The following is a 20,317-nucleotide window of genomic DNA, read 5'->3' on the forward strand; positions in this document are numbered from 1 at the left end:
ATGAATCATGACTCTTAAAGTAAGAGTTCAGAGAACAAGGTTTATCATTCATATGATCAGTTATATTCTAAAAGTATATTCATATGATCAATTATATTCTAAGTATAATGAAATGTTAGGACAACTTGGGAAAATTGCTAAAAAACATGAAGTGACAAAAAAGTGAATGAAAATTTCAGGAAAGAAAAGAAAATCTAATGTGAGAAAGTTGAATCTCCTTCCCTAAATTTGGATTTATATAATTCGTCCTGTGAGATCATCATAGTTGATTGCACACAATGTTTTGCTTATTAAGACAAAAATTCATATTTATCTAAGCAACTAGATTATAAAATCATTGAAAATAAAAAATTAGTTGCTAAAATAAACGAATTATTGCGTGAATTGTCTTCTAAAAAATAAAGTTTGAAACTAAGTGTGCAACTATTATTTCTAAAACTGAACAAATAAAAGTCCAAAAATATTGATTTAAAAAAGACCATGAAAAAAAAATTTCATTTGGTTCTAAAGGCTTAAACATGATCCTTTCCAATCAACAATTTGTAAAAGCTAAAACTAGACTTTTTATTCATATTTAGAAAAACATAAAAAGTTTCAACCTTAATTTATAAAAGAAAATAATTTAACTTTTTTCACCCATTTTGAATGCATCATCTTCAATGTATACTTTATGTGGTAGAATGGATTATATTTTAATGAATTATCATATGAAATATAGAGTTAAAATTATTAAGCAAATTTGGGTAACCAAAGGTACAATTGCTAACCAATGAGCCTATGTGGATATCTAGGTTACACCTATTTGCTTTTCTATAGGGCTATAGGAAGATCGAGGATTGCAAAAATACACAGGATTTACTCCAAGGATTGCGAGATTGATATACGATCCTTGGTCTAAGAGAAAATAGGGAGAAATAGGTTTTTGGTTTTTTTTTTATCCTTAAATGGGTAAGCTTTTATCTTAGGTATTTTTTTACCCACCTTATCATATTTTTTTTCTCTTTTCTTTTTATATTTTTCTAGTTTTTTCTTTTTTTTTAAATTTGGGATTACCTTCGACGGTCAAACCCAACCATCAATGATGACAGTAAAATGGGGGCAATGGGTTTATTTCTTTTTTCACTTTTTATCTTTTTTTAGTCTTCTACTCTCTAGCTTTCCATTTTCTTCTTCAATTCTCTTGAGTTTTTCGCTGAGATCTAATGAGTTTTTGAAGTTCCTCTTCACTATTTTGTAATGAAATCTTTTTTGAATTGTCATCAAGGTAACTTTGAAACTCTAATCTTTCTTTTTAATCTTTTTTAGGGTTTTATGCATGTTTTATGGTAGATCTTGTTGAGCATTAATTATATGTGGTTGGGATTGTTGTTTGAAGTTGAAATAGTTGAGAAATTTACATCTTTTCCTTGGATGAAATCGATGGGTTCTACTAATCAACTATCGATGGTCAATGAACATTGTGAATGTTGACTAATCGCCATTGTTGGTATGCAGGAAACCGTCAATGGTCAAAGAGTAGAATTATTGATTATTGGTCTTTTATCATGATTTTTTTAATTTATTTTTATTCCAGATCTTGTATATGTGTATTCTCTATACTAAATCATGCTTATTTACATTTGTCTAAAATGTCAAGCTCAAAAGGTACCAAAGTTGATTAGTTTTTCTTGAGATTCGTACAAGAGAAGTATAAAAAACTTCTCATTGTTTTCGAGAGAGGAGTTGATGCACATCATCTCAAGGAGTATGCAAATATTTTTCATGATTTTTGATAGAGCTGGTCTTAGCTCTATGAAGGACATAGGGCCTGAGAGAGCAAATGTCACCCTCGTGAGGGAATTCTGTATGAACTTTAATAGAGAACTAGGGACAGAGATTGCAACTACCAAAGTAAGAGGAAAGGAGATCAACATCACCTCTTGGCCTACATCAAAAAAATCCTAAAGCTCCCTGAGACTCCTGTGGATAGTAGTGATTTTTTACCTATTGTATAGGTTTAGTTGTGGGTTCTGAGAGCTACAACGTGATAATGGAGTATCATTGTGGGAGGACACATCTTGGTATCTTCAACTCAGGACACCTCAAGCCTAAGTTCATTCTCCTCAACCTCTTCCCCAAGTTTGATTTGTATCATAATGTAGCTTACACCACTCTTAGCATCTGGGATGTGTGATTAGTAAGGGGCAAGTCTTTTGATCCGCAGGGCTGATTTTTAGTTGGATGTGTATGGTTATAGCTACTGCTAGAAGGTGGTTGAGAAGAAGACTTGACAGAAGATTCAGCTCGTATTTTCCTTCTTATTACTCAAATTACCATGCCCAGAGGATCCCTTTTTACACTTTTGACTGATATGAGAAGGTGAGAGCTTCACTTTCTACCAAGATTGCGAGGAAGAGCTTAGCTCTAAGGGGAAAAGGCGAGAGCACTACAAACCAATCATCAAGAGCCCAGCTATCTGCTTCTAGCCTCGGGTTCCTCCAGCCCTACGCAGTGGACTCTGTAGAGCTTGGCGAGAGTGTAGAGACGATTAGGAGGGACATGACCATGCAGACACACCTTCTACAATGCTTCTCTACAGTTCATTATGGTAGCTCTTCATCAGATGGATCCTTTTCTTAGTAGACACCTAGTGTATGCTGGTTACTACTAAGGAGCAACATAACCTATAGGAGCCCTGTATCCATCCACTTCACACAGAGTTGGCAATAGAGATGACCAGGATAAGGAGATGCAGGGAGATGACATAGATAATGAGTAAATGATCAGGGGATTTACTATTCATGAGATTGAGGTCGTTTTTCTTTTTCTTTCTTTTTAGATTTTTTTTATTTTGGATATGTATATTTTTTGGTGATGCTTTAGATACTTTTTTTGGTCAATGAAAACTTTTATTCATTTACCAAATATGAAAGTGTTATGTACATCATGATGCTCAACTTTTTAAACAAAAGCTTAGAAACCAAAAAAAAAGTTGTAAACAGAGAACTAAGCCTCAAGATGGCAAACAATCACTGTTAGAAAAAGAAGGGTTATTGAGGATGGTGATTTGGATGTTATTTGATCTCCCTGGCCAACTGATCTACACTTCTGCTCTTTTGCTGAAAAATCCTCATGTTGCACTCCCACCATATGTAGTAGATAGTAGTAGTAAGCGCCATTCTTTTTATTTTTATTTTTTGCAACCTTTACCCCTCAACCTGTCAGTGTACCAATTCAGGAGATGAAGCCAGTTGCAAGCTCTCCATTTGAATCCCAACCAATTCATGATATTATTCTAGACTTCACACGAGAAACTGCATTCAAAGAACAAGAGATTTCTGTTCTCACAACTTGAATTAGAACAAAGACAACACAAATTTGAATTTGTAATCCCCAACTTCAACAACCTGTCTTGTGTGAGGAGTCTGTCATGGATTGCTAGCCAGCTTATAAAAGAATGTTTAGGAATGTTAATATTCTCCCAAATTGTATTATACCATGCTACACACTCTGTTGAAGAGGATAGAGCATTATATAGTGCTGATAACTTCACTTTACCATTCCTGTAATAAGAATTGATGAGGTTTTTCAAATTTTCAACACCACCGCAAGAAGCCACTGCTTTATTTCTAGTTTTTATCAGCTGCTTTAGATACTTGGTTTGTACTAACTTATCATTTGCACTCTGGTTGATGGATAAATAATTTAGTAAGTTCCTTATATTTGCATGCTCACTTTCATGTTGTATGTACATATTTTTGGATTCTTTTATTTCTTTCTCCTTTTATTTTTAGGGGTTTTTAAGTTTTTTTCATTTTTAATAAAAAAAAATTCTTTTTTATTTTCTTTTACAAAAATGGATATGCATATGCATATGCTTTTACGTATTTGGTTTAGATGATTTTATTCTTTTGATATATAGGCTTTAGTATGTGACACATGTTCAAATATGGTTTTTTAGTCTATAAGTATGTTTTTTTTCACACAATGATCAAAAACATTATTACATCACACGTTGTTTATATGAGATATTTCATACAGTAATTTCACTGTAAGAAAAAGAAGTTGTAAACAGAGATATGATACATGTATTTATACATCACACGTTGTTTATATGAGATATGATACATGTATTTATATATACTATATCATCTCAAACAAATATCAGTACCAAATGAGAATTTGTTTTTATTCAAACAAGAAATATTGTATGGACTATGCTCTAACAATCTCCCCCTTTTGACAACAACAAACTTAAAATTTATAATACCACGCATATTTAAGATATATAGACAACAACAATAAGCACAAAACAAAAGCGATATACAAATCTCCCCCTACATTTATGCATTCATGAAAAGTATAATCAAGCACAAAAAATGTAAAACCCCCTAAAACAATGCATTGAATGTTTCAAATATTTAAAAAAACCAAAACATGAAACCACGTAGACAAAAACTCACTCATGAAAAATATCATCAAATTTCACCAAATTCTTCCTAATTTTGTTATTAGCAAAAGTTGAAAATACACCATTAATGGATAGACTTAATGTATGAGAAATTCTAATAAAAATCACCCAAAAAGTATACGGGAGATAAAAGCACACTAGTTCACATAAAAATTTATAGAAAAGCACAATATTAATAAAAAAAGATGAACATAATAAAAACATGTTGAAAAGCACTCACACAAAATTAAATACCAGTGTAAAGTGTGTGACATGTATAGTGAAAAGACTTATACTAATTCATTTGACAAATTCAGATATATCAAAGTAAATATTGAGCAATAATGAGACCTAAAATATCTCAACCTTAGAGACTAAGGACCAAGATGTTGCCCTATCCCCTTAACCAAAAAGATTTAAGAGGAAGTATAATATTATTTTGTGGGTGATTCACATCATCTTTAAATATAAAGTATACCCCTTTGAGATATCATAAACACAAATCCATATGTGTGGGTCTTCGACCATCTTTTAACGAAGACACTCAATTTTTCCATGAATTTCATAAGGGTGTGATTGATCATCTTTTAGCAAATACACTCTTATTATTCTTTATTGGTATTTTAAAATAAATGCATTTTAGCGCATATAAAGATAAAGGATTGTGCATTATCCAAGTAAAAAATGAGCCCAAAAACACTTGATATAACCCAAAAATATCTATAAACCTAATATAAGACTCTCTACTACTATTTCACATCACAAAACATGATAAGCATAGAAATAGGTTTGTGAAATTACTGTATGAAATATCTCATATAAACAACGTGTGATGTCATAATGTTTTTGATCATTGTGTGAAAAAAACATACTTATAGACTAAAAAACCATATTTGAACATGTGTCATATACTAAAGCCTATATATCAAAAGAATAAAATCATCTAAACCAAATACGTAAAAGCATATGCATATGCATATCCATTTTTGTAAAAGAAAATAAAAAAGAAATTTTTTTTATTAAAAATGAAAAAAACTTAAAAACCCCTAAAAATAAAAGGAGAAAGAAATAAAAGAATCCAAAAATATGTACATACAACATGAAAGTGAGCATGCAAATATAAGGAACTTACTAAATTATTTATCCATCAACCAGAGTGCAAATGATAAGTTAGTACAAACCAAGTATCTAAAGCAGCTGATAAAAACTAGAAATAAAGCAGTGGCTTCTTGCGGTGGTGTTGAAAATTTGAAAAACCTCATCAATTCTTATTACAGGAATGGTAAAGTGAAGTTATCAGCACTATATAATGCTCTATCCTCTTCAACAGAGTGTGTAGCATGGTATAATACAATTTGGGAGAATATTAACATTCCTAAACATTCTTTTATAAGCTGGCTAGCAATCCATGACAGACTCCTCACACAAGACAGGTTGTTGAAGTTGGGGATTACAAATTCAAATTTGTGTTGTCTTTGTTCTAATTCAAGTTGTGAGAACAGAAATCTCCTGTTCTTTGAATGCAGTTTCTCGTGTGAAGTCTAGAATAATATCATGAATTGGTTGGGATTCAAATGGAGAGCTTGCAACTGGCTTCATCTCCTGAATTGGTACACTGACAGGTTGAGGGGTAAAGGTTGCAAAAAAAATTAAAAAGAATGGCGCTTACTACTACTATCTACTACATATGGTGGGAGTGCAACATGAGGATTTTTCAGCAAAAGAGCAGAAGTGTAGATCAGTTGGCCAGGGAGATCAAATAACATCCAAATCACCATCCTCAATAACCCTTCTTTTTCTAACTGTGATTGTTTGCCATCTTGAGGCTTAGTTCTCTGTTTACAACTTTTTTTTGGTTTCTAAGCTTTTGTTATATCATTTATTTTTGTATGCGCTTTTGTTTTGTGCTTATTGTTGTTGTCTATATATCTTAAATATGCGTGGTATTATAAATTTTAAGTTTGTTGTTGTCAAAAGGGGGAGATTGTTAGAGCATAGTCCATACAATATTTCTTGTTCGAATAAAAACAAATTCTCATTTGGTACTGATATTTGTTTGAGATGATATAGTATATATAAATACATGTATAAGAAGTGTATGAAGCGAAACAATGTGAAAATCAGCTTCAAAAATGATTTTAGCCTCCTAACCATCGAAAGTAGGCATCCCCTAGTAGTGAGAGCTTATTGATTGTCAACGACACTCATTAATGATTTTTATTCCAGACACATTCATATCATCGACGAGCCTCTCATCCATCAATGAGGCCTCAACATCGTCGATGGTCGAGAGTCACTATTAATGATAAACACGTTGATTGTAGAATTTCCAGATTTAATCTCACCCATTCGTTATTTCTTTTATTTTCAATCACTATGAAGTTTAGGTTATCTCTTTCCTGACCTATTGAGGACTGAATATCACACACACACACACAAACACACACACACACACACACACACACACACACAGAGAGAGAGAGAGAGAGAGAGAGAGAGAGAGAGAGAGAGAGAGAGAGAAGAGAGAGAGAGAGAGAGAGAGAGAGAGAGAGAGAGACCTAGGGTTTTGATTTGTGAGAGATTTCATTGAAGAATCTGACTCTTAGAGCCTTGACAACTCTCACATGTCACACACAACATCTTCAGATTGTTACAGTAAGGACAGTTGCCATTGTATTGATTCTCTACAGAGTTCTTCATCGAGCTTTGCTTACATTCATCGAAGGATGGTTTATTTAAGAAAAGGGTTGTAAGATCTTTATGATATTCTTTGCTTTAATTGTTTGTGTTTGTTTATATTGAACTTATTTTTATGGCATACTCAAGCTGACATTAATTGAGGATTGGGACTAGGTAGAACTAGGTGTTACTCATTATGGAGAGTGAGGTTAGACAACTGGTTTTGAGTAGATTTCAGGGTGTGGTCTTGTAAACCTACTAATTAATGTTTGTGATTCAGGAGAACTCTTTGCATAGTGAGGAAGCCCCATTGCAAGAAGGAAGAGTGGTCATCGAATTTTATCCGAACTACTATAAAATCTTGTGTGTTCCTAATTGGTTGCTATTTATGTTTGATTATCGTTTATTGTTTTTATTTTATCTTTTTCTGCTGCATATTCTGTGTTTTTAATGAAAAATGATAGTAACCCTGTTCACAACTCCTCTAAACTTGTACCTCGGATCCAACGGGATATACTATGTCAAATGTTCATCTAATTAATTAATAAAGTTCTTGGGCACAGCTCGTTGTGATTAGTGGTTGCTAAAAATGAAATAGCATTATTTAGTTTTTAGTCTATTAAAACTATAGTGAATCCATCTTAGTCCCTCAATTATTGATACTGCTCATTAGTCCCTCAAAATTTAAGTGTCTTGCAATTTTGTCCTTCAATTTTCAAAATGTTCTTCCCTCTTTCTTCTCCATATACGAATCTCTTAAATATTTGAATCCAATTCCGGCTAGAAAAAACATTAGTTGAGAGGTTATTTATAGAGGGACAAAATTGTAAGACTCCATAAAATTTGAGTGACTAATATGAAACTTTGAAGATTTTGACGGACTACAACCTAAATAACCCATAAATGAAATAGGCTGTCACAACTTGTAAATCTAATAAACATTTAGGGGGTGTTTGTTTCAAATCCTATAATTTTAGGATATGGATTTCACCATGGAATTTAAAATCTATAGGTAATTTATTATGAGTTGGGATTCCTAAAACTTTATTTGTTTCAACAATATTTTAGGATTTGGAATACTATAGTTTGTAATATTTTTGTTTGTTTCAAACTTTTTGGAATTTGAAATCCTTAATTTATCAAACACTTTTAAAATCTACCTCACATCCCATCCAAAAAAGAGGATTTCACAAATCCTTAAATATAATACATTTTTATTATTTGGGGATTTGATATTCTAAAATTTATTTTGAAACAAACAAGTTTTATGGAATTCTAAAAGATATTCTAAAATTTATTTTGAAACAAACAAGTTTTATGGAATTCTAAAACCCAAAAAAACCCACTTTTTGATCCTAGAATTTATATTTTGAAACAAACAAGTTTTATGGAATTCTAAAACCCAAAAAAACCCACTTTTTGATCCTAGAATTTAAAATCCCACCCAAATGCCAAAACTTTTTTGAAACAAACACCCCCTTATAGGGGGCTCCTGCAAATTACCAACTTCGCAAAGCGAACGGAAGCGGAACAAATCGGATGGCGCAAAAAAAAATAAAAGTCCAAATTCCAACCAATAAGCTGACGCCACGTGGTCATTAACTGACACCTTTCAGTAACTCCCAGGACACCTGCCAGTTTCGTATGACACGCGTCGACATATTACTGGTTACCGCTCACTGATCAGTTTCAGTGACGTCAGGATCCATGTCCCTTGCTTGTAATTTAAGCGTCTAATTAAATAATCTAATCATGGTTTAATTTAACTAATACAACACCGAAGCTCAATTGGAGAGCCTATATAAACCCGCTCCCCCATTCTTTTCCGTTCAAGAGAGCTCCACCGAGCGAAAGATTTTTCCACTTCACGGTGAGCGCCCCCGAGTGTTCTGAATTTTCTCTTCTCAGTCCTCTCTTCTTGCAGAAACCTCCTCCTAATTCTCCAACTTGCTGCTCTTTGAGTCTTTTTCTGCAAATTTCTGTCCTTCTTATGCGAAAAACAAAGTTTTGAATTTTGATTTCAGGGCTTTCGAAGAGATAGAAGTTTCAGAACAAAGATCCAGATATTTTTTTTTTTCCTTCTGGGTATTTGGTATTACCAGCCAAGACGGTTCCTTTTTCTGCAACCATCTGGCTTTTTAATTTGATCTTATTTTTATTTGTTTTTTAAGATCTAAAGAGGCTGCTTTTTTCAGTGAACCTCTTGAGTTTTATAGCTTATTTTTTATTTTATTTTTTTAAATTTCAGATACCCATCTTCTTGCTCTTCGGGCTTTTCTTCTTATTTTTCTTTGATTAATGGCTACAGCTATAGATATGTATAATACTAGCAATAGCTATAGTTCATCTCTGTTTGCTTCTGATCCTTTTGATGAGGAGCTCATGAGAGCACTTGAACCTTTTGTAAAGAGCGCTTCTCCTTCAACCTCCTCCTTTTCTTCTCCTTCTCATTCTCATTCTTGCCCTTCTCCTCCTCCTCCTTCAGCCTTAACCTTCGAGTCAAAATCCCATCTTTGATCGCTCTTCACGGTCAAAATCCAATCTTTTTGGCGTGGATCAGCCTGATCTCAGCCAGGTTGGGCCAATTGGGCTGACCCAATTGAGCCCGCTTCAGATCCAGCAGATCCAAGCTCAGTTCCAGCTCAACCATCAACACCAGCTCATGATCTCAAGAGCCCTTCAAGCTAGAAGTTACAGCAGTGCCCTCGGTGTCAAGCCACAGCCCATGAAGCTCCAGGCCTCCTCTTTAGCCCCATCCAAGCCCACAAAGCTCTACAGGGGAGTGAGGCAGAGGCACTGGGGCAAATGGGTTGCCGAGATCAGGCTACCGAGGAACAGGACAAGGCTCTGGCTCGGCACCTTTGATACTGCCGAGGAGGCTGCCTTGGCTTATGACATGGCTGCTTACAAATTGAGGGGGGATTATGCGAGATTGAACTTTCCTAATTTGAAGCATTCAGCTGCTGCTGGAGCTCATTTGCATTCCTCCGTCGATGCTAAGCTCCGAGCAATCTGCCAGAACCTGGAGAAGAATCCCTCTGGGAAGAAAGAGGTCAAGGGGAAAAAGAAGCCCAAGGAGGCTGTGGTGGCCGAGAGGGACGACTCATCCTCCTCCTCGTCGTCTTCGACCATTACCGCAGTGGTGAATTCTCCGGTCTCGGAGATTGAAAGCTTGGATTTCAATGAGGTGCCTTGGGATGAGGCTGAGGACTTCGTGTTGAGGAAGTACCCTTCTTATGAGGTTGATTGGGATGCTATATTGTCTTGTTAAGTTTAGTACTTGGGTTTGTGCTCTAGTTGGCTGCTGCAAATGGAATTTTTGGCATTTGCGCAGCCTTTTATTAGACGAGTTTTTAGTGTAAGATCTCGTGGTCTTCTGCTGGTTATTTTTTTTCTTGGCAAGGCCAGTGAGGGAGTGTATTTTCAGTTTCAGTTGTAACTCTCTTGTTGTGGCTTTTGTAAGTATATCAGTATGTTTGTATTTTGTAGATTTGATATCAATTTTTGCTCTTATCGTACTTCTTCTTGTCTTCCCAATCTCAACGTGTGTATGTCAATTGTGAGATCAGAGCAACATTCTTCACTGTGATTTTCGGAAGGCACCACCTCCAGACAGAACTTCGGTTGGAGTTAGAAGTTCTCAACCCTGCCTTAGAAAAAGGTAAACTTACGCTTGAAACCATGACTTGGTTCAACTTCAGAATGATTGATAACTGGTAAATACAATTAAGGGATCTTACTTAACCTTTGTCTAACTCGAAGTGGTTGCTAATTCAAATTCGATTATCGGACTATGTCAGTTGTTGCTAATTGTTAGCGGTATCACATTAACTTAATAAGATCATGGATCAGAGGGGAAGGAAAGCACTAATATTGATATTGGTTCTCTTACAAATTGGTAATTAGTAAATACAATCAGGGTTTCTCTGCAATTCAATCCATTCATTAAAAATTATGGTTTTCTAATCCATATCTAAACTGCTTTATCGATAAGCTGGACGGTATCATCCATCCGTTACACTTTTTTCATATTTTACTACAAATTATCCAAAAAAAATTCATTTTTTTTCCACCACAGTCTATCTGCTAAGTTGCCACAGATATCAGTGTGTTTTCTAGGAGAAAGGCTTTTCATCTGCAACTGGAAAATTGTCTAGTTCAGGAAAATTTTCAAGTTGATTATATAAGATGAGACATCATGATCAATGAGGCATTGTTGCGTCCATCATATTTTTAGTAACTCAAATCCAAAGACTAATAGTTGTAGTCTCTATCTGCCAACTAGCCTTCGAGATTTTACGACAAGTCATTCTCATTAAATATGTGTAAGTGTGAGGTTAACAGCTAATCGCAAGAAAAATCTAGATGCGTTTGCTTGCTAGCACTAGCAATCGCAAGTTTGTGGTACATGATTTGGATTGGTGGGGTGGGGGATGAATTGAACAAGTCAATTAAATTAAGATGGTTACTCATGATGTTAGCTTTGCAGTCTAGTAATATTTGGAACTGTTCATTAATAGTTGCTTCAAATAATTTGAGGCATCTTGGAATCCCTCTAATGTTTATCCTTTGAGAAGGACCCAGTTGCAATTTATTTATAGCCCGTGATGTTTATCTCGGTCAATGACTCAATAAAGTAGGAAGATAGAGAGAGGGAGAGAATCCAATCATAACCACAGCTCATCTCATCTCTTTGTTATTATTCTTTCTGCCTACGGCTACCTTTGCAATCCTTGCTGTCAAAGTTTTCATAAACAAAGTTGGGGATTTCGTGGCAAACACTCTATTACTTTGAGGGGTTTTGTAAAATTGGCGGGTGATTTCACCAAGGGAAAATTGCTTCTAGCCCCCAAAATAACAATAAATATTATCCACCCAAGACTTTTTCAAAGTTCCCAAAAATCCCCAAAACCAATCCGGCATTTCCTTTTGCCCCCAAACCCCATTCCCCCGGTTAAAAAAAAAATCCCAAAAATGCCCTTTGATTTAACCGCCTCCAACTTTCTTGAAACCTCTCCTCGGTGAGCGTGTCAATCTCTCTCATCAGTCTAAGTGAACTGACTATCTCCAATTCGAAACCCTAACCCTAAATCAACCTAACTCAGAGCAAAATCCAAGCATTTTCTTATCATCTTGCCATCCTACACCCCTGAGCATAATCATGGCAGAAAAGTCAGCTCCCAAAGTAGTCACCCATATAGAAGACTTCAAAGACGATGATGATTCATAGTATATCGTTGCAAGAAGACGTCTAAGCGCAGAGTTGACTAATGCTAGTACAACAATAGCAGATGTTCTAGGGAACATCGCAACTAGTCATCCTCCTCCCACAATTTCACTTTAACCGACAAACCCAGTTCAACGCACAATTTAGAGGGTAGCACTGACGACACCTCGAGAGAGTTACTGAATCTATAGAGAGGAACGAATAGGAGCAATTTAGAAGAGATGCATTTGACAACCAAAAAAAGGTGAGTTTACTGCATAATTTAGTTGTTTATGATGTTGCATGGTGTGTGTTTATTGTGAAGCCTACAATTAAGTTGTGAAGGCTAGCTTTTAGTGTTTGTGTCAAAAGTTGATTTCATTGCCAACGAACTCATTACAACCGTTTATCCATTACAAGTTCGGAAAAAGAGAAAAGTCGATCTTTTTATAAGATCTCCTTATATAATAAAAATAAAAGATTACAACTCTTGTCAAACTACACACAACAACAGTTTATCTCTTGTTATTTGCGTGAGAATTTTGCCTATGCCAGGGACGCGTTAGTTCGTGGAACGCCGCGGATCAGATTCAGTTAACAGAAAAAGTTAATCAAAGCTTCTACTTCACGAAGTAATCGCAGAAGTGGTAATCCCGACCAAACGAGATTACGACTCTTCTCGAGATCAAGACCAAGCTTGATCCGGAGGAAAGGGGGTAAGGGTCTCAGATCTCTCGAAATTCACTCTTTATGCACATGAGATCGCCGAGATCTAGCTAACCCTCTCTGAAATTCGTGCCTATGCCCTCACAAAACCAGCAACACCTCCCCTTCTTGATTATTTTTTCGCCCCTTGTGAAAGGAGGCCCTAGGCTTGTATTTATAGGGCTTCGGATGCGTGGTAATTGGATAAGAATGAGAGATTTGGTCATATCTTTAGTCAATAACCACCTACCCACATTTAGATATGATATCAAGTCAGTTGGGAGCATTAGGAACAGAAGAAACCGATCAAAATAGACTGAAAACACGTTTTGGGCGTTACTGACAGTTCTGGGCGCAGGACAGACCACGGTGAGCCGTGTGTGCGCGGGTCACCAAGTGGTGACTTGCTCGGCCGCGGCGCGGGTCACCACGAGGTGACCCGTGTGGCCGCGGGTCACCCTTGGGTGACCCACATGCCATGCGAGTTCCAAGATTTTCGGTGTTTTTGGACTTTTTCGGACTTGTACTTTCTGTCATTTTGTGTATTTGATCGTCTTGTTGACTTGTACACTTCGTTAACTTGCTTCATGCGCTCGTTAGCTTCTTTACGGCACTTGGAGTTGACCAACATGCGCGGCGGGTACTTGGATAATCCTTCTTGATTCGGATGATGACGTTCATCGTCTTCCTTTCATCTCGAGCTGCGTGCGGACACCTATAGGTATTTTTAGACGCCTACAGATACCCTCTTCAAAAGTATTTCAGACTCATTATTTTATAGAAGAGTCTGGAACGCTTTGGATAAGATAGACTTTGTTTTCAATCTCTTTAGTATTTGGTTGAGGAGATCGCGTAGAAGGACCTGTGAATGGATTTAATTCTTGACTTCTTCAGTCTTCAATCTACTCAGTATTCTGTCGAATAGATGAACTTCTTCCGGTACTGTGTTTATCGTCTGACTATTGTCGAAATCTTAAACTGAAGTTGATGCGTAAGTTTCTGAACTTAGCTCGTGTCGCTGAGTTGACGTTGAACTAATCGTCTTTGTCAGGAAGTCATATCTGGATTGCTATTGAACTCCCCGGAATCATCCTTTAATCCGGAATTTTTCCTTAGACTTATTTTAGCAAAATTGTCGACGCGTTAACCGGCGTTAACATAGTTTATACTCGTACGTTTACTGGAGTCTACACATTTTAAGCTCTTAAGGCATTGGAGCGTGACAGTCCCAAATGGTAGGGCTGTAGGACCAACTGTTAAAGTTGATTCATCTGCATGTATGGATTTTATCCTGAAGTTGTTGGATCCTCAAGTCACGAGACCAACTAATGGATCTGGTACGTCAATAACTTTCACATTTATAGGATTTTTGACAAACCCTCAACTATCAACGGGTTTGATGAGCCTTTACCGACTATCATTTGAGTCGGGCTAGCATGTAGATTGTTTAAGTCCGTTCTGCATGTAACATTATGCTAAAAGAGTTAACCCTTTTAGTACTATAATATTAAATACGTAGACTTCGTCTTTCTTACGGGAATAGACTACCCGACAACACGTGTTAGGTGCTGACTTATCCCTTCTTAGGATTCGGGATAAAAGTCCCCAGACTTGGATTCTAGTGTCTTTTTAACTTGGCGAAAGACTAAACCGGCAACGCGTGTTAGGCATAGGCTTATCTCTATTTTAGAGTCGAGATAAAGTTTCCCGCACGTGTAAGGCGCGGATTTTGGTGTTATTAATAACGGCCTGCCACAATATCAAATATGTGAGCTTTTATCCTTTTTACGGTCAAAGACTAACCAGCAATGCGTGTTAGGCGTTGACTTATCCCTACTTAGGCTTCGGGATAAAATTTTCCAGACTTGAATTCTAGTGTCCTTTTCACTCTGCGAAAGACTAAACCGGCAATGCGTGTTAGGCGTAGGCTTATCTCTATTTAGGAGTTGAGATAAAGTTCCCCACAAGTGTAAGGTGCAGATTTTGGCGTTATTAATAACGAACTGCCACAATATCGAATATGTGAGCTTTTATTCTTTTTACGGTCAAAGACTAATCAGCAATGCGTGTTAGGCGCTGACTTATCCCTACTTAGGCTTCAGGATAAAATTCCCCAGATTTGGATTCTGATGTCTTCTTCACTCGGTGAAAAACTAAACCGGCAACGCGTGTTAGGCGTTGACTTATCCCTACTTAGGCCTCAGGATAATGTTCCTCATGCGTGTAAGGTACGGATTATGATGTTATTAATAACAACCTATCACAATGTCAACTATGTGAGCTTTTGTCCTTTTTACGATCAAGAACTAACCGGCAACGCGTGTTAGGCGCTGACTTATCCCTACTTAGGCTTCGGGATAAAATTCCCCAGACTTGGATTCTGGTGTCTTCTTCACTCGGTGAAAGACTAAACCGATAACACGTGTTAGGCGGTGACTTATCCATACTTAGGCTTCGGGATAAAGTTCCCCGTGCGTGTAAGGCACATATTATGATGTTATTAATAACAACCTACTATAATATCGGATATGTGGGTTTTTGTCCTTTTTATGATCAAGGACTAACCGGCAACGCGTGTTAGGTGCTGGCTTATCCCTACTTAGAATTCGGAACAAAATTCCCTAGATTTGGATTCTGGTGTCTTCTTCACTCGGTGAAAGACTAAACCGGCAACGCGTATTAGGCGTTGACTTATCTCTACTTAGGCTTTGGGATAAAATTCGCGTGCGTGTGAAGCACGGATTTTAGGGTTGAAGGATGATGTCTTCTCTTGGGGTAAAGACAAACCCGATACTTGAAAGGAAGAATTTTATATTCTATCTCTAGTTACAAACGAAACTCAAAGTAGGATTTCCACTTTAAGAATCCGAGAAAGTGAAACTAAGAGTGGGATCTCCGCTCCGAGAATCAAAAAGAGTCGAATAATCCTAACTGTTGGAAGGTTTGATTACCGAATTAAAGGTGAATTTCCCATTTATCGAGAGTGAATTGTGGTTTTGGCCCTAACTATAGAAAGGTTTGACCAAGTGGGAGTTTGAGGCGACCCTAATAATAAGAAGGTTTGATCACTCGATTTGAAAGTAAACCTCTCGTTCATGCGAGGAATCGAGAGGGGATTTTGGTTTTGGCCCTAACTGTAGGAAGGTTTGACCGAGTGGGAGGTTTGAGGACCGGAATGCTTCCAGATAACCGTCGGTCGACCGGGTCGGTCGACCGAAAGAAAGTAATAAGTAAAAACATGATTTTTGAGATATTTTAAGATATTTTTACTATAAACTCTTTTGGAAATTTATTTTACAAACTACTAAAAGTTTTATAATATGTATATAAGTAATTTTGTCTATTAAAAACATATAAATAATTTATTCTGACACAAGAAATATAATTTGTCATTCAAAGCCAAAAAAAAATTTTCAAAGACAAAACAGAAACAACACATTAAAAAAAAATACTATATAAGTCTTTTTGGTACCCAAATCATTTTGGTACCACTAGAACTTGGGACATGACCCCTATCATTTAAATCCAAGGCCCTAGGGTTATGAACCGGAAGGTTTGATCGCTCGATTCGTGGACCTCTCGTTCATTGGAGGAATCGAGAGGGGATTTTGGTTGTGACCCTAACTGTAGGAAGGTTTGACCAGGCAGATAGTGGGAGTGGGAGTACAAGTCATAGTGGGAGTGTTGACTTATACCGATTACTCAGTGAGGGTTCTTGGTGTCAAGTGATAAGAACTTAATATGAAGGGGTTTGACAATTCGTCAAGGATTAACAGATCAAAATTCCAAGAATTATGTCCGGACTCTAACCATGGAAGTGTTGAGTGCACAGATGTAGCGGGAGTTTGAGTGGATTAAACCAGAAAGAATATTAGTGGACCCACCATAAATTAATTTGATCAGTGAAGGATCTTGTGGTGGAAGATTATAAATTGTCAACACCAGTAGGAGTTTTTTGTGAGGGAAGATTGATCTAATGAAGTGATCAAATCTCATCTCAGCAAAAGAGTGCATCGAAGTTAGTGGAATTGATCCCGACAATGAGATGTGTTTCACCCTTGAACATTCAGAGTCCGAGTGAGAGTTTCTCATTTATCACTTCTTTATAGTGACCGGGTTATCCCTAAGATTACACCATATAACATTCTTTCGGGAACTTCTCGCTACATGAATTATCCACCTCCAACTTTCTTTGCGAAACTGGGTTTAACATTGTTGTCAGTTGTTTGATCGGGTTATCCTTAAGAATATTATGCATAAAATTCTCCAGAAACTTCCCGTGAAAGAAAGGAAATAGTTTAGACTCATATACCTGTTGGAGTATACATGGAACCGTTTATCATCATGCACATGTTGGAGGATTGAGAAGCAATTTATACTCGTATACTCTTCGGAGTGTTCACCATTCTGATTCGGCTTGTTTTATCATTATGACGCCAGCGTCAACTAAGGCTTGAATGCTGTTCTTGAGAGTAAAGCACGTCTTAGTGGAATGAAGGATCCTCCTGTGGTACGTACAGTATTTTGGATCCGAAATATTATCAGCTTCCTCCTGATTTGTGATAGGTGGCAGCTTGATCTTGTTGTTTTTAAGGAGGGATTCGAAAATGGCCGGAACGTCTTCGTCTTTGAAGGAGTACCCTTTTTGGAGTCTCGGACCCGAATTCTTTTGCTGTCTCCGGGATTACTGCTGTGACGTTTGATTAACGTTAACAACTGCTGCAGGTGTCTTCCCCTTACCACGGAAGATGAAGCTTGAATTCAGAGGGTTAGCTGTCGGTTGGCTTCTTTCGGCTTTTTTCCTTCCGAGGAAGCGTTCGGCCTGCTCTCCACGCACCTTCAAGTCTTTCCAGGTGTTGGACGGTGATACTCCCATAACTTCCAAAATATCAATGGATAGGTTGTTATGATAGGTTTGTGTTTTCGCTAAAAGTTGCCTTTATTACTGAATTCATTATAACTTTAGTTGTTTACAAAGAATTCAAATAATCAATAAAAGAAAGAAATAAAGGAATTACAACTCTCTTGAAAATAACACAAGATCCGTTCGTTGTCTCTTGCTTGCGTGGGTTTTTGGCCGGTGACGAGGACGTCAATATCCGTGGACCACCTGACAATTAGATCAGACCCAAGACTTCGTCGATCCGCGAAGGAATCTAGAAGCAGAAGCGCTTATCTCGACAACGGTGAGATAATTGCTCTTCTTAAGATTACCGCAACGGGATAATCCTAAGGAACGGACACAGGCGATGTAGATCTGAAAAAACTTTCTCTCCTGTGCTGAAGAACTTGATCAATCTTCAGTCCGGCAGGGCTTCACCTATTCTTCAAAATTCTAGATTCGAAGAAATGAAGGTCCTCGGGCTGTATTTATAGGCTCCAGGGAATCCAGGCGGTTAAAACGGCATAACCATCAAAAATCTGATTTTTTTAGGGCCCAAGACACCCTTGGGTGTCTTAGCCTTGGCTGAGACACCCTTGGGTGTCTCGTCCTTGGTCGAGACACCTTGGGATGTCTCAGTTGGGCCGAGACACCTCGGGGTGTCTTAGCTCAGGCTGAGACGTTTCGTTTTGCACACTTGTCCATTTCCGTCGTAACTTCTCCATCCGAACTCGGATTTGAGTGATTCAAAGTGCGTTGGAAAGCAAGTGAGGAGTTCTATAAGCTTCGATGATTAGATCATTATGGAGTAAGCTGGGATACTAGCGATGTTTCGCCTTTTGTAAGCAACGCGGGGCTCCCGATCAGTTCGCATCCTCGTTATTCTGAAACTCCGTTACTTCACGAAGTTCGTTGATTCACTTTAAGCATTCGTCGATGTCAACCAAGCTTCTGTGACTTGGATAGTGACGTTCATCATCTTCCCTTAGCTTTGAGCTGTTCGTGGAGACCTATAGGCAATTTTCAACACCTACAGATACCCCCTCCAAAGCGTTCCAGTCTTGTTTCTTTTATAGAAGAGGCTGGAATACTTTGGATGTGATTGGTCCAACCTTCGGTTGGTGTAAAGGACCTGTAGTTAGCTTCAATTCTTGACTCCTTCGATTTTCAATCTATTCGATGCTTTGACGAATAGCTGAAGTTCTTTCGGTGCTACGTTTATCGTCTGGCCATCGTCAAAGTCTCAAATCTAAAACTGATGAGTTGAGTTTGGCTCGTATCGTTAAGTTGACTTAGAATTGACCATCTCCGTCGCATTGTGTTGAATTAGGGTTTCAGATCGCCATATGTTAACTTTTTGTCACAACGCGTTGACCGGCATTGACCAAGGGTTACGCGTTGACCGGCGTTGACCTAGGATTTTGGATCGCCTGACGTTGACTTTTTCATCGCAACACGTTGACTGGCGTTAACCTAGGGTTACGCGTTAACCGGTGTTGACCTAGGATTTTGGATCGCCTGACGTTGACTTTTCATCGTAACGCGTTGATTGGCGTTGACCTAGGGTTACGCGTTGACCAGCGTTGACCATAGGGTTTTGAATCGCCACACATTGACTTTTTATCATAACGTGTTGATTGGCATTGACCTAGGGTTACGTGTTGACCGGCGTTGATCTTAGGGTTTTGAATCACCGCACATTGACTTTTTAATCGCAACGCGTTGACTGGCGTTGACCTAGGGTTACGCGTTGACCGACATTGACCTTAGGGTTTTGAATCACCACATATTGACTTTTTATCACAACGTGTTGACCGGCATTGACCTAGGGTTACACGTTGACCAACGTTGACTAGTGTTGGTTTTTATCGAAATATCCAATAACCGATGAAAACGGACGAAATTCGGGCTTGATAAACATATCTGGGGACTCGAACTGGGCCAAGACACCCGCGGGTGTCTTGACCTTGGCCAAGACACCCTAGGGTGTCTCGGCCCAAAGGCCGAGACACATGTGTCTCTCCCCCCCTTTTTTTGTTTTGCTTGGTTCTTGTGTACTTTTCCCCCTCTTCCAAAATTTTCAAAAGAAAGTCCTTCCCTCCCTAAACTTTCTCTTCTTCCCCCTCGTATCCAAACACCATGTTCTCCTTCTTCAAGAACTCTAAACCCATTAGAACTTTTCTCTTTAAAAACCCCTCAACCTTCTCCCATAAATTCGGATTTGATGCTCCTTTCTTGGCCGAAAATATTCTCCTCTCAAGGCTAGGGTTTTTTCTTCTTCTTCAAGCTCAAGGGAAGCTTCTTGAAGTTGGGTTTTCAACCTCTTGATTTGGGTAAACTTTTCTCAAAGCTCCCTCTTTTTTTTAATAAAGATTAGGACTTTATGCTTATAATGAGGGTATGCCACGAATTTGTA

The 20,317-nt window shown here is 37.7% G+C and overlaps 1 protein-coding gene across 1 annotated transcript; it reads left to right on the forward strand.

The window, feature by feature from the left end:
- On the forward strand, nucleotides 9,605-10,626 carry LOC109820352 (ethylene-responsive transcription factor RAP2-13-like). Its single transcript, XM_020386478.1, has one exon. The coding sequence runs from the start codon at nucleotides 9,771-9,773 to the stop codon at nucleotides 10,377-10,379; it is 609 nt and encodes a 202-aa protein (XP_020242067.1). The 5' UTR covers nucleotides 9,605-9,770; the 3' UTR covers nucleotides 10,380-10,626.

Source organism: Asparagus officinalis, chromosome 8 (genome assembly GCF_001876935.1).
Source record: "Asparagus officinalis chromosome 8, Aspof.V1, whole genome shotgun sequence".
Classification (NCBI taxonomy): Eukaryota; Viridiplantae; Streptophyta; class Magnoliopsida; order Asparagales; family Asparagaceae; genus Asparagus; species Asparagus officinalis.